General features: G+C 41.6%; 2 protein-coding genes across 3 annotated transcripts in view; one reads left to right on the top strand and one right to left on the bottom strand.

Annotated features, from left to right (window-relative positions):
* The window catches only part of tmem145 (transmembrane protein 145), a 41,688-nt gene extending 26,885 nt beyond the window's left edge, over positions 1-14,803 (top strand). The window contains exons 8-15 of the mRNA XM_085801145.1: positions 2,252-2,320; positions 2,986-3,066; positions 3,426-3,504; positions 5,662-5,755; positions 7,921-8,093; positions 8,827-8,947; positions 9,285-9,473; positions 12,181-14,803. Of these exons, the coding sequence (XP_085657271.1) occupies positions 2,252-2,320; positions 2,986-3,066; positions 3,426-3,504; positions 5,662-5,755; positions 7,921-8,093; positions 8,827-8,947; positions 9,285-9,473; positions 12,181-12,414 (1,040 nt within the window). The 3' untranslated portion in view covers positions 12,415-14,803. The remainder of the gene's footprint in view (positions 1-2,251; positions 2,321-2,985; positions 3,067-3,425; positions 3,505-5,661; positions 5,756-7,920; positions 8,094-8,826; positions 8,948-9,284; positions 9,474-12,180) is intronic.
* Positions 1-15,228, bottom strand: part of LOC146971730 (trypsin-1-like) — a 215,863-nt gene that overhangs the window by 191,244 nt on the left and 9,391 nt on the right. The gene's annotated exons all lie outside the window — the stretch shown is intronic.

The following is a 15,228-nucleotide window of genomic DNA, read 5'->3' as shown; positions in this document are numbered from 1 at the left end:
ATTAAGCAGCAGCATCCACACGACACACTGTTTGTACAGGAACTATTTCTACAAGACTATGGATTATCAACTGTAATGCAGCTACTATGTCTGAAAAGAGATATTGCTATTAATTTTATTTTAATGTAGTTTTTTGTAAACTCACCCTCATTGTTTTGGTGGTGAGAAATGTTGGTTATTAAAACCAATTAAAGGAAGGGGATTTAAAGGGAATATTGGGGCTTTTTTTTAAAATTCATGATCTTGTTTTCTCATTATAACAAATGTGCAGTGCTGGATAGCCATTACAGAGACATGAGATGAGTATGGATATCAAATTGAGGCTTTTTGATGTGGATTTATGTGAGGTAGCGCCAGCAGACTTACATTATGTGGCCACCAAACAAAAGTATTTTATACACTTTTAAAAGCATCCACTGAAACAATCTAACATCCATTTACCTACTCTATCCCTACCATAAGTGCAAGCGCATGTCAGTTCAGAGAATCAGAAATCGGCGTAATAGGGGTCATAGTCCATAGATACATTTGAATGTAGGAATCCATTCATTCATTGGCTATACCGCTCATCAATGCAGGATCCTCGGGCCAATCCCAGCTGACATATAGTAGGGAGAGATCACCAGTCTATTGCATGACTGACATAGAGAGACAAAACTCACCCACTCACATTCACACCTACAAGCAATTTAGAAACACCAATCAGTCTAATGTGCATGTCTGTGGAAACGAGGGGGGAAACTGGAGAACTCAGAGAGAACCCAACCATCACCAGTCAGCAGCCAAAAAAAATGTACAGTAGTGCCAAAGGAAAGTGCCGTTACCACAGGAAAGATGAACCACTGTAAATGCTACATGAGATAGCAGATATTGGATTATTACGGTTTTTAAGTGTTGACAGACACCTTTTTTTTTCATGGTGGCCTCGTGCACAGCAACACATAGCCCTGTTAGTCTGCCGAACTGTCCCTTTAAGAGCTAGCAGACACTAGACGATCTTAAGAAAGGCTGTGTTCAGTCGCTGCTCTGCTTTGCTGGAATCACACCACTTTCCACAGCAGATGGAGTTGGCCAGTTGTTGCGGAATTGCAAATTACCAAGTTTGTCTGTTCCAGATCAGCTACTAAATGGGCCATGTGGTGAACTTGTTGTTCCGAACAGCCTTTAAATTAATTAACGCCAGCGTGGTCGTCCAAGTGTTGTGTAGTTAAACGCCTCTGAAACTTGCTTCACCTATCTAGGTGTGTTTTATAGTGCACTGGTTGAATTCCTATTAGCTGTTATTTAAATGGATGGGCACAGGGGAGGTGCATCCTTTGCTGCGCTCGCCTCGGTGCAGGGGAATAAGGCTACGTAATGAGGTGCAAATACATCTTTTGAGTCTCGGGTTCTGCTGAAATCTTATGGTGATTTTATGCAAGTTGGGAGCAGGTTTTGAATGAACTGCTGTATCTTATTCACCATGTGTACGTTGCTCCCGCCAGCTTCGTTGGAGTGCACACTGAGTCTGACAAATTTGAATTTCATTGGCTCTGAGTTTTATACATTTACATGAGTCAAATCAAACAGAGGACATAAAAAATAACACAGGGACCTGTTGTGCAAATCGAGAAAACAGGACTTTCTTATCAGCCGCCACCTTAATGATATGATGTCAAGGGTATCTGTAGATAATGAAAGGTGGTTTAAAAGGTGATAACATAACATATTGAAGAATGAAGTTAATGAGAGGCTATTTTATTTCGGGGGAAGATTGACCCTTTAGCAGCTATCGTTAGAGGACCTCTACGGAATCCCTCAGTACTTGGCCGGCCCGTGTTTGTTCGGGGCAGCTGTGAATGTATGTGCATGGATGTTTATGATCCTTCCTCCGCCTCTAAATTTCCCCCCAGGCCACTGCTGTTTGTGGGAGCGTTTTTGCAGTAAAATTGCCTGCTTAAATACGCATTAACAATATTTCCTCTCAGATTAGGGACAGGGAGTGGAGGACGTACAAGGCCTCGTCTAGAGATGGGCATCGCAAGACGGTTGCATACTAATGGCCGCTCCCCTCATTTGTTGGGCCCATTCCCTTGTTCTTTCTTTTTCTCCGCTCACTCTCCGTACCTCTCTCGCTCTCCTTCGCCATCTGTTAGCATATCTCCATCCTTTTTATCTCTATCCCCAGTAACACACACACACACCACACACCACACACACACCACACTTTCATCACCTCTATCTCATTCTTGTTTTTTTTTTTCCTCTGCAGACAATCTGAAGGGAAGACAGCTTCTTCACACAACCTACAAAATGTTTATGACGGCGGCAGGTGTGGAGGGTGAGAGCTTCTGTCCACACGCACACACACACACACACCTACACACATAATGCCACACACACTCAAGATGACAATGAGCCTCTCGCATGGCTGCAGCATCTCATACCTTAATCCCCTCTTCAATAGCCGAGATATTATCACCCTTATTAGCCTCTGAATAGGAACTATTGCAAACAGCCGTGCTGTGCCACAGTGTTCAGTGGAGCATGCTGTTACTGACGAACACCCCCTCACTCTTTTCATCCCCTCTTCTCCCCTCTCCTCCCCCCTTATCTCGCTTTCTTCCTCCTCCTCCTCCTCGCTTGCTTGTCCCCTTCGCAAATCCCCTCTCGATTCTCCTGCCATCCCTAAATTCCCTTTCTCCCTCTCATCCCACATCTCTCAAGCCTTCTGCTCCTTTTTCATCTCCTTTTATCAATTCCTCCTCTGTCTCACCCTTCTTCTCCCCATTTCTCGACCCCCCCCCCCCCCCCGCCCCTCTCACTTTCCGCATTATCATCTCTCCGTCTCCTCTGTTCTTTATCTTTTCTTTTACTTCCTCTCTCTTTCATCTCCTCCTCTTCTTCGTCTTCTCTCATCACTTTCCTCCCCTCTCCTCTCTCCTCTCTTCTTCCCCCTTCTTATTTCCCCATTTCTCTCCTCCTGCCATCTTTTCCGTCTGACAGTGCTCAGCCTGTTGTTCCACTGTGTCTACTGGGGCCTTTATGCGAGAGATGGAGTTGGCAACGGCAGCCTGAAAATACTCGGTGAGTTCTTCTCCTGCATTGGCTGCTGACTGACTGACTGACTGACTGGTTGACTGACTGATTGACTGCCTCACGCTGCCTCCGCGCTGGGAAATCACTCAGCCTGAGCAGAATGAACGAGTGGCCGATGATGGATTTGTGTGCAAGTGAAGAGCTGTGGTATCTGGTTTGACGGGCATTCACAAGATCAAGTATGATATGTCCGTGTGCTTGCACGTGTGTGAACGAGAGCGCGCGTGTGTGTGACGACCTGATTTTTATCTTTCCCCACTGATATTACAGATTCGGAAACCACAACCTAATTACCCCTTTGTCTTCTTTCTCACTTTCTGTCTCTCTCCATCTCTGTCTGTCTCCAGGGAAATTACTGTTCTCCGTCAGTTTCTTGGTGTTCCTTCTGATGCTCATATTGTTGGGCAAAGGTTTCACTGTCACCAGGTGGGGGGTTCTAAGTTTGTTTGTTTTTTTGGTAGCCTATATGTGTACATGTATTTTGTTTGAGCCTATATATGTATCTCTGTCTGTGAAGTCCTGTCAGCTTGTGTGGGTGTGTTTATGCCGCCACTGTCTCTCACTGTCAGGCCTCGCTGTCACAATCATAACACCATCTCATCTCATGACAATGTAAGGTGTCAGTCAAAGAGTCAGTTAGTACGCCGGGGCGGAGCGTGTGGGTGAATGCATGATGCATCCGGGGGGATGTGATAGATGGATGCTGCCCTGGTGTGGACTTCATGCTGTGTTTTTATGTGTAGCTGAAGGATGACCTTTGCCCCACCGACTCAGCTGACAAATTTTTTGATTCACTCACTTTTTTTTTCCACCGGACCGCAACAAAAAAACGTCCCGGACTGACTGAGCCGACTAAATTTTTAACACAGCTCAGTGCCGAGCTTTAGTCGACCAAGCAGCTATGGTTTCTCTGGCTGCTCGGGAACTGCAGGGAAGTGGAAGATCACTTCTAATACAGTAGGGGCGAGATTCAGTGTAAACTATGTTTACTTACAGTAGTACTTTAATGTTTACTTACATCTATTCATGTGTCTTGTTTCTAAAGGAGGCAGAGGTTAACTAAACATAATACAGAGAAGTATAAAGTCCTGAGACCTGCTTCTTATAATCTGGAGCTGAAGGTTCATTGTGAATCCCAGACGGAGGCTTGGTGCAGTGTGACAGACAAAAACAAGAATTATAGTCTGACTCTGAGTGTGCCCCAGTCGCTCTCTGGGTGAAATACGTGTTTACCATGAGGTTTTTGCCCTGGTGGCCCAGGTTTCAAGGGCAACCTGTGGCCTTTTGCTGCATGTCATCTCCATTCATTCTCTCTGTCACTGTATAACTGTAATTAAGACAAAAAGCCCCTAGAAAAAAAGAAGAATAGTCTGTCTCTTCCAACTTTCTCTCTGAGTGTTGATGAGTAAATGCAGTACAGGTCAAATCACAGCTCAGTCTTTGTCTTTCATATATTTGTTTGGTGATTTTATCAGACAACATCACTATTATAAAATCAAGATTTGAGTATTCGGAGCCCAAGCCACGAACGTGGTTTTGATCTAGTCTTATTTCCTGTAAAGCTTCATAGACTATTGATTTGTACAGGCCTTATCTCACACAGCCTGTAGCTGCTGTACTGTATGAGCCCTCTCCATAGCTGGAGCATCATCGTATATCCATCTTACACGTGACTGGATGAATACCCCCAACAAATTCCACTTTTAAACTCTAGGAAAAACACGCCGGCTGCTCTTGTAATGTTGTTTAAATTTTCTGCCAGTATATCCCCAGAAGTCGCTTTCGGAGTCAGTTTTATGTGAGGAAAGGGCCTCGCAGTGCACAATCAACAGCTTGTTAAATTGCAGTTCAGACGGGTTTTGAGTTTAAGTGGTGGTGAGTCATCACCTAAACTGCTGCTCATAGTTTGAAGATCGATCCTGCTTCAGGTTCAGTTGAATCAGTCTGATATTTTCCAGTCTGAACTCATGAAGTGAAAACTTAGCTCATAACATTTAAGATGGCTTTTTTGACTCTCGGATTACATCACCTTCTGGGTTCAGAAGGCCCTGCAAGCTCTTGTACTTATTAAAACCTCCTAAAACCCCAGTGAATACATTTAGAACTGCATTACCATCAAGCTTAAAACATGACTGTTTATCTGCAGTGACTGATAAGTCCACAGCTTTGAGATAACTATCCGACAGCTCTGATATGTGTCTCTCATGTGTGTGGTGATGAATTACTCCCTGAGCAAAAGGATGTTTGAAACACTGATGAAGGCTTAACGCTGAAACGCTTCTGTTTGTTGACTGCAAATAAAGAAGCATACATTTCTGCTTTTGTGAGGGCGGACGATCTTTGTCACAGTCCGCCGCGTCCACGAGTCTGTGGCTATTTCATATTTATACAGCTTCACTTAAAGCACGGCAGTTCTAGATTAAAATGTCTGCTATTTCTGTGTGTGTCGATGTGCCCCTGCATCGTTCCATGCCTCCCACCCATATGTGTCTTTTGTGTGTGTGTGTGTGTGTGTGTGTCTGCTTCCTATCTTCCTCTAACTCATGTGTGATCTCTGACCTTTTTGGTTTATCCATGTGCCAGGGCGAGGATCAGTCACAGTGGCTCAGTAAAGTTGAGCATCTATATGACGGTCTACACAATCACCTACATCATCCTCTTCATCTACGAAGCTGAGGTACACACACACACACACACACACACCTTGATGATCTTTTGTAATTAAATGCAATTATTTAAGTCTTGTATGTATTTCAGTAGCAGTAGCAAAACAATGTTTGGTATTTTAATGAAATAATTTTAACAATTGACCCTATAAGAGAATAAACTATTTAAAATATTCCTCACTTATCAAATTCATATCAAATGCGCTGATTTTTAAGCATCGATTCCCTCGACTATTTCAGCTCTAATCAACACCCATCGCTCATTTTCAGCACTCAGCCACAACAGTTGTTGGATTTTCTCTTAGTAAGAGGTGCCAACTTGGAAATTAAATGTGCCCTAAATGTGTGAACTACAAGTTTGGTGATTGCAGGTGGCAGGGAACTGATGAATGGGAAATCAAAATGAGCTGCTCTTTTCACTAGAGCTGAAAATTAATAGTCAACAGTTTTGATTATCAATTTTTTAAAGCCAAACGTTCACTAACTGCAGCTTCTCGACCGTGAAGTTTTGCTGATTTACTTATGTGTGTTACGAAAAATCACAATATCTCTGTTTTGAAACATTAAACAAACAATCTAAAGTCGACGTCTTGGACTCTGGGGAAACTGCAGCTGTGTTCTGACACTTTATAGACGAAGATGAATCGGTTAATTGGGGAAAATAATTGACTGAGTTATAAGCAGTGAAAATTATCAAGGGGCAGCCCTGGTTTTCACACTAATAAAATCGCCTGTATGCAAGTCACCAACAGCAATCTGCTGCAGCTCAGTTGCTTTTCAGTTTAAATTCATATCTTAGCTAGTAAAACATGTCAACACTTCAAAGTTCCGCCTCTTCAGATGTGACTTGAAAGCAGCGTCTGAATTATGCCCGAGATGACTGGGTGCAAGCTTCCTGATTGACAATGCTGGACACAGTGTCTGCACTCATATTGTATTATTGCTCTCCTTGGCTTTTTTAATAACCTCATAAATATTCATGGGAGAGTTGGGTGCACAGATCAACGTGGGCTGTAATAGCTTTTTCTGTCAAATCACCCATTACACTGATACATTGCTAATTATGAATATGCATAAAGTCTCTTGTGCAAAAAAAAAAAAGATATATAGAAGCTCATTGATGAGTTACAAATTAAAGCACCGGACAGGAACAACCAGGCAACTACCAACAACAAACACAACAATCCTTACGACGGCACCTGAGATGATGAATCTTAGATCGGTGACTGTTTCTATGAGGTTTCTGTGGAGTGGAAACTTGATCTGATGTCTCCGTGTTGTGTTTGCGTGAAGACGGAAACAGATTTCACCATCTATGATGTTGAGCATATGAGCTCATGAATTAATAAGAGCCTCAGGAGTGTTACAGTTACATACATCTCTGCATACTGCAGAGGCTTCCGCACCGTCAGATGTAATGATGTCACATTTAGGGACAGTGGATTACAGTCTTTGAATACAGCATGGTGCTAATGACCCAGTGGGAATAGTGCAGTGGAAGTATATGTGCTATATTTAATGCTGGAGCCTATAGCCATCTCTCCCACTGCAATATGTGGATCTGAAGCAGTGTAATTTATCTACCGCCTGCCCTCTTACATGGTCCCTGCTATTAAAGAGCTCAAAACTCAGGGGAGCTCCAGCTAAAAATATGCGAAACTAGGTTACAATTGGAAGTGAAATGTAGAGTGTTCCTGGTACTGGGCCTGCAGTGAAGGATCCGACAGGCTCTGGTTGCCAGGTTGGATCCCAAGAAGCTCCATGCCAAGTCAGTCAGACCTATGCATTATGTAGCAAGGGTAACCCTGTATGGCCAACGCTCTCCAGTCACTGGACTGTAAAATGCAATCTAGCATCCGCAGATGCAAGCGCACACACCCCCCCCACACACACACACACACAGGGCCACAAACTTGCGTGTGCATGCATGCCGATGACCTAGTTGTGGAGAAGGAAGTGTCAATGTCAAAGACTTGCACAGAATGCTACAAGCTGAGCTTTGGCTCCGTCATCACAGTGCATCAGCTGAACCATGAGCAATCCATCTTAGTAATTAGGGCACAGTCTACAATGTGAAGCCAAGTCAATAGACCCTTCTTTTATACTTTGTGTAAAAGTTTTGTGTGCGTGTGTGTGTGTATTAATTTTGGCACAACTTCTCATTTCCCCGTGGCAGTTCTTTGACCCAGGTGAAGTGCTGTACGCCTACGACAGCCCTGCAGGTTACGGACTGATGGGCCTGCAGCTGCTGGCCTACGTGTGGTTCTGCTACGCCGTGCTGGTCTCTCTGAAGCACTACCCAGAGAAACAGCCTTTCTACATCCCTTTCTTCACCACATACACACTATGGTGAGGCCTGCACCCCCCTCCCACCCACCCTTACTTTGCCCTCACTGTGGATAATAGCACCTGAGCCTGAGATTGCAGGAGTACAAAGATACACATTTCCTCTGTTTGAGGTCTCTTCAATTTAAATAATTTATGCTGCTTTGTAAAAAGGAAATGTGCATGAGATAGCTGATGCTTTGGCGGCCCTGAAATGAAAAGTTGTTTATTTTACTCAATCCGTCTAAAACATTGTGTGCCCAACCTCTGTGCTCTACTGTAGATAATTGTACTTGAGTGAATGATTTCTAGAGGAAAATATCTATTTTTACTCAGCTGATGAGATCTATTCTATTAGAATAATTTATGCTGCCATTTACGGGTGCAAAATAGTTTAAAGCTTTGTACTGGAAAGCAGTGTTTTTTCCTTTGCACAAGCCAGAGAAAAACCCTTCTTTATACACCGCTCAGCCCCTCTGCCTTTCACTCTCTGTGTATAATAGCATGAGCTCGAAATGAAGGGTAGATTACAAAGACTAATATTATCTCTGCATTACTCTCTCATTGCTACGACTATCTCCCGCCTCATTATCTACGCCTCTCCTCTCCTCCCATCTTTATCGCTCCCTGTGCTTTAAATCAGCTTCTACTTTAGTCTGCTCTCTTTCTTTCACCATCAAACTCTATTCTTGTCGCTTCCTTTTTAATATGTTTCCCCCGCAATGTTATCTTGAATCTGCTCACTTGTCTTCCTCAGGTTTTTTGCAGTGCCTGTTATGGCTCTGATTGCCAACTTCGGGATTCCTCGTTGGGCCCGGGAGAAGATTGTCAACGGCATTCAGCTCGGCATCCACCTCTACGCTCACATCGTCTTCCTCGTTCGTACCCTTGCACTTCTACATAGTTCACATTATTCAAGAGTCATTATTGCCACTGTCAGTCATACATTATTCACTATCCTTGAGTCATAACTGCCCCGTGCTGATTGTCTCCTCCACACATCATTATCTAGCTCTTCCTCACCTTCGACACATTGTTCTTTACTAATGGGCCGTGCTGCTTCCGTAGAGTTCCTTTTATTCCTGCTCAGTGCATGCATTGCAATTCCAGCTTCTCACCTGGACCTGTGTAACATACATACTTATATGTGTATATATATTCTATAGATTATATAACAATCAGCAGGAGTAGTCATGTGTTTCTTTTGTCCCTTAGGCAATCACACGCCCCTCAGCAGCCAATAAGAACTTCCCATATCATGTTCGGACATCCCAGATTGGGATCCTGCTGTCCAGTCCGAAAGGGGGCGAGGGGGCGGAGAGCTTCCCCCATCATGCTTATGGAAACAGCTCCTTCCTGGGAGACTCTCAACCTAACTTCACTGAACTCTGCTCCATTCAATCAGTGAGTAGGAATTTGCACACATTGGGATGCATAGCCAATATCATGTGTTGAAACTACTGAAGTGAGAATGAGGAACGAGTTATAGCTCATAGTGTCTGCGTCTATGTTCAGTTTATGCTTCCCTCTAATCATTTTGCAGCGCTTTCTCTATGTAATTAGATTCATCCAGGTTGTACTCTTTTTTTTGTTGCTTTTAAAATCCAAACTTCCTTGTGTCAAACCGAGCTTGAAATTACCTACTGTCTCATCTAACAAAGCCTCAAATTAGTAGGTATCAGTGTAACAATGCAGTTTGTAACAAGACATGTTTATAGGGATTATTTCTTGGCCGAAACTTCCGTCTCTTCCTGTGGGTGTCGGATGAACGACAGCAGGCACAACGAAAGAACGATTAAATAGAAACTTTGACAAGACCAAATTAAGACGTCATATTCACTGTGACGGATTGTCTCGCTTGCAAAACTTTCAAATCTGTGTAAGTTGTTTTTTTTTGTACTGAACAGAAAAGAGTCTCTGGATCTTCAACTACACTGATCCAACATGCAAAAACTAGTAAGAGTAACACAAGAATGCGAGTCGAGACCAGTTTACATATTCATCACCTCTCAAAAGCCGAGGCAACTTAAAGTGTTTGTTTCCTTATTAAATAAAAAGGCATTACACTTTAATGGGAAAAAAGCAATGAAGTTGCATAGCAGTAATAGATAGTAGCGTAATAAAAATTAAATAGCTGTAGAGAAAACAAGTTTTTAATTTACGTTTAAAAGCGGCCGATGGAAGCTGGTTCTGTTTATTCTTTAGCCATTATGTCTAATACTCAGAAAATCGATTCTCTGACCAAATGAACACCAGTGTTAAATAGTACTTATGTACTTTGTCCAGCAGAATTTATGCATTCACTGTAGATGTCTAATTGGAAGACAGTGGTAAGACCAGGTGTTAAAGCTGCTTTAAAAAAAAAGAAAGTCCAATTAAACCATAATTTTAAACTTGGCCTTTAGTCTTGATAGCCCTGAAATCGAGGTGGGGAGTAAGAGTCTCTGGTGTTTGGTGTTGAACAGAATGTTCCCTGTCTTGTCTTCATTTAAGTGAAGGAAATGTAGCTGCAGTCGTACTCACACTGACACAGTGAGTCTACTGGACCAGGGTTATTTGGGGGAAAGAACAAATAAATTGCCCTGAAGGGTAAATTCTGAGTTTATCGCAGCAGTCTCTGTGTTATTATGTGGTCTCAAGCCGAATTGACAAATCCCAAATAAAACATTTATCATTTGTTTTCCAGGATGGGCAAAATTCTATAGAATAACAGAGTGTGTTTAGTATCTGAAGCATCTGGGCCAGAGGGGTTTAGTAACTGCAGGTTACAATGAATTCACAGCACATCAAAGCAACAAAATTAAAAACAAAGCAATCATAACAAATGACTCATAACAAGTCCTGACAACTCAGATGTAGATTCTGAAAAACAATCCCAGTCATCATGATGAACGTGTTTCTAATTTGCACACAGAAAACAGGTGGCACACTCTTAAGTGCTCATAGGTGTGAATATGAATGTGTGAGATTGTTTGTCTCTACATGTCAGCTCTGTGATGGATGGATGGATGGATGGATGGATGGATGGATGGATGGATGGATGGATGGATGGATGGATGGATGGATGGATGGATGGAAGACAGGGACGTTGGTCTAATACAGTTATTGTTTATAAAATTATACAGAATTACACTGCAATTTAGTTTATCAATTTTTCATTTTAGCAATTATTGTCTGAAGTATCTATCTGACTGAAAATGAGCAACAGTTGGGAATAGTTTGATCTCATTAGTTTCAGAATTGCAATAATAACTTGTAACAGCTTTGAGAGGGAATTACAAAGTTCTGTAGGTGCACATTAACACAATGAAAGACACTGGGAGAAGAAGCAAAACATCAGTTAGCAAGGCAAGTATCAGAGGTGTAGAATTAAGAGCTTCATAAAAGTAGTTTGGAGTAGTGATTAAAACTGAGGCAGACATTCAACAGGCCTGAGCTCCTTGGCCAGAGTGCTGCAGAGTCTGTGAGTTGATCAACAGAAAATGAATCTGGTATTTTACTAGTTTATCATTCAAGTCATCCTCAAAAAAAATGCAAAAAATGTTCTCAGGTTTAAAATGAGATGTGCTGCTTTTCCTTGTCATACAGTATGTGATGCTTTGAGTGTTGGTTGCACAATAGGTGTGATGATGTGACCTTGAGCTCTATGTAAATTTGACAAGCAGTGTTTTCTGATGTTGTGTAGACCAAACAGTTAATAGATTCATCAAAAAAATAATTGCCAGATTAATGAATAATTAATATATTGAAAGCAAGACTTGCATACCTTTGCATATTGTTGCATGATATAAAAGATGTCCCTATTACCTCTAATGATTTCAGCCATGTCATTAATATGCAGTAGGTTCTGGTTTGAACAGTAATTTGTAGTTTGGAGTAAAGTAAATGAACCAGTTGAAGCCTGGAGGTCAGGAGTAATTTACCCCGACCTAAATAAGCATGGCAACATTAGTGAGCTGAGGAAGCTGTCAAAATGTGACCTATAGTGTGGTGTTACTGACACAGTATCTACAAGGTCCCGCTTTTTGGTCAGAGCAACACATTCCTGTAACCTACATCCTGAGAGTGAGACCAGGTCAAGAGTGCAAAACTATCATCTTCCCTCTTCCAGGATCCGGTGAAGACGGTGGAGGAGATGGTGGCCTCTAAAGGACCGGAGGTGCCGAGGAATAGTGAGCAGAAGATCATCACCACCGCTGCTGATTTGACATCGATATTGCCCCCACCGCTGATACCGCCCCGCCCAACCACACGCTCACCCCCGCTGCCGCCACGGCTCCCCTCTTTCACCGAATATTTCAGCATGCAGAGCGGAGGAGGAGGAGGGTTTGGAACGAAGGCATGAGACGCAGAGAGACATGGGACAGAGGTCAGGATGGAGGAAGAAGGGGGAAGGCACGGGGGGAATGGACAGAATGACATTACAGTGAATAACTAAAGGAAGAGTGGAAGTCAAGGTGTCACCGCTTAAAGACAAAAAAGGACAGCCCCAAAAAAGTTTGGAAGGACGAGGCCGAGAAATAATCAGAAAAGCGAATCCCTAAACGGTCCCTTTTCACCTGTGAATGGAAATAACCCGAATGGAGGAAATGGCTGTGAGATAGAAGTGCTGAGCTTGTTAAAGAATAAAGAAGCAATAAATATTTGATGCTGACCAGTAAAAGGCACACAGGGAGACAGATGACAAAGTGGATGTAGCCAGAGCAATAGAATGATAGCTGTGCACCATGCGGAAATGAACAAAATTCTTGAAATACTTTTATTCAAAAATTCATGAGGCAGTGATGGTGTGCTTGGAAGAGTTTGTAAATAGCTAAAACTGGAGAGAGCTACCACTATATATAGTTTTATTTAAAAAAATAAATAAAAAAAAGGAAATATGTTTTTATGGTTTATTTCACATCATTAAATTCCAGTTGGTGCTGTGACCAATGAAAATTCTCATTCCATTCCATTTATCAAATTCATGTTTTGAAAAAAACAAAAAAAAACAAAAAACTTTTTTTTATGTTTGGCATATTTTGATAATGCATAGATATTTACTCTATATGGAGTTTGTTGGGTTAATTTATATCCTACTATGCCTTCATTGCAGCTGGTTATTCTGGATTGATATGCTGATGTGTAAATGTAAAATGTCACGTTTACTGTGGGCACTTCTAGGTACTCGTAAAAACACGCATGTTTGTATCGTATTTCCTGTCCAAAAAGCTAATATATGTACTCCATGTGATCATACAATATTTGCTTATTGTGTGTATTGAAATCTATACTTTTGTAAATACATACAATAGGCTTAAGTATATTTTTTGACAGGATGAATTCTGTTAATGGTTATTCCAAACAAATCCCTCTTGTGCTCTTTGAAACACTATGTGAAAACCAGTATTTGACTATACTGGTTTTACTGGAGTGCAGAATATGCCTGCTCAAAAATGTCATTTCTGTGTATGTAGACGTTGGTGAATGTACTGATGCAATACAGCACAAGGACAGGGGTGATTTTCAAGTTACTGGGATGCTATCGTACACCTCTGTCGAACCGTCTTCGGCTTCCATCTTGAACACATACATGATTAAAGGGCAGGTGGGTTCTTTTTAAAAAAAAAAAATACAAGTAACTTCATCCTCACCCCTGTCTAGTACCTGAAACATGAATATTGTATTTGTCTGCTTTTCGCAGCTGAATATTTAAACCATACGAAAAGCTGAACAAATATTACTAGTTTTGTATCCCCTAACATTGAACAATGAGAAAAAAAAGCCTTGTAGATGAACTGTGAAAAACATCCACACAACTGAACATTTTGTCTGTCCTGCATGGAGCACTTTAATGTTCCTGGTCTTAGTCTGTTTATTCGTGATGACATCACCTTTATAAAGCTGCTTTTAAACATGTATTCACACTACATCTAGTAGTTTTCCAGATGCTTACACCTGTAAATACAGTCTTAAAATGTCATCGACTGTCCAGACATCATAGGGAACATACCACGTTTAGTCAGCGCAATTTAACTTTGAATCACTGAAGTTGATAATTCATGTAAGAATGCCATTGAACATGAGTTCACCACCAGCTTCCAGCAATTCAAAACTGAAAAAGGGAAGAAGAAAAAAAAATCTGTGATCGGACACTAACTAATTCAGCAGTTTTATCTTGACCATTCATTTATTTCAGATTCATGAAATTGGTGGTTCTCAGCTAATAGTCACAGATTTATCAGTGGCAATCTTGCGTACTTTAGGATGTTAGGACTGTGGTGTGTAATTTGTAAGAGTGTAGTCAGAGGTGTACCTTAGTCTGTGAAACAGAATGATACTTGAATTAGACTACTAGTCGTTATTTCTGATTACGTGTCCGGTTTATATTTGGCATGTCTGCCATTTTGTCTGCTGTTGCCTGTTGCTACGGTTGCCATAACCTGACTGAACAGACACTGGATGACTCGACTAACAGACAGGCTTACTGATACTGCATCACTGCTTCAACTTTGCGGATATTGATGTTAAATTACAGGAGTGAGACACACTAGAGGGAGAGAAGACTCGAAGAAAAGAGATTATGTATGCATGATAGAAAACAGCACAGCTTTTAGGCTACTCAGAGCGATCTGGTTAAGAGCACATCACTGAAGCACTGTTCAGATGCATTTTAATGGTGTCAAATGACAATTCTAAATACGCTGTACATATACACTTTTTGCCAAAATAATAAAAAAAATGGTTTTATTAGAGGCCTTGGTGGGTGTGTGTATTGTTTGGCTCCTGCATTAATAAGCAAGAGTGTTTGTGTTCCAGTTACAGCAAGGGCGTGTGTCCAAAGAGGTAAATCTAATATCTGTAAATCATATTTTGAATCTGTTCTCATTACAAGAGTCCATTAAAGTAAAACACCACAGGGACAGACTCCAGGCTGGTCACAATCTGATGTAGGCTAGTCTAATTATTTCAGTCACTGCCTGTAGCCCAGTGCAGTCACAACAAACTGTTACCTGTTCTCCAGTAAAGGTCCAAATCTACAAATGGCTTTCACCCTAATCGCTACCGCTGTCTCTGAAAGTAAAATTCAAGCTTTTTGGATTGTTTGGTAACAATTTATCAAGTTTATTCAGGAGTGTTTTTTGTGACATTTTATCTACGAAGCTCTTTGCGGTCAAAA

This window comes from Trachurus japonicus, chromosome 16, assembly GCF_045865225.1.
Source record: "Trachurus japonicus isolate A0001 chromosome 16, Traja_1.0".
In the NCBI taxonomy this organism is placed as follows: Eukaryota; Metazoa; Chordata; class Actinopteri; order Carangiformes; family Carangidae; genus Trachurus; species Trachurus japonicus.
This window is presented reverse-complemented; position numbering and strand designations above follow the sequence as displayed.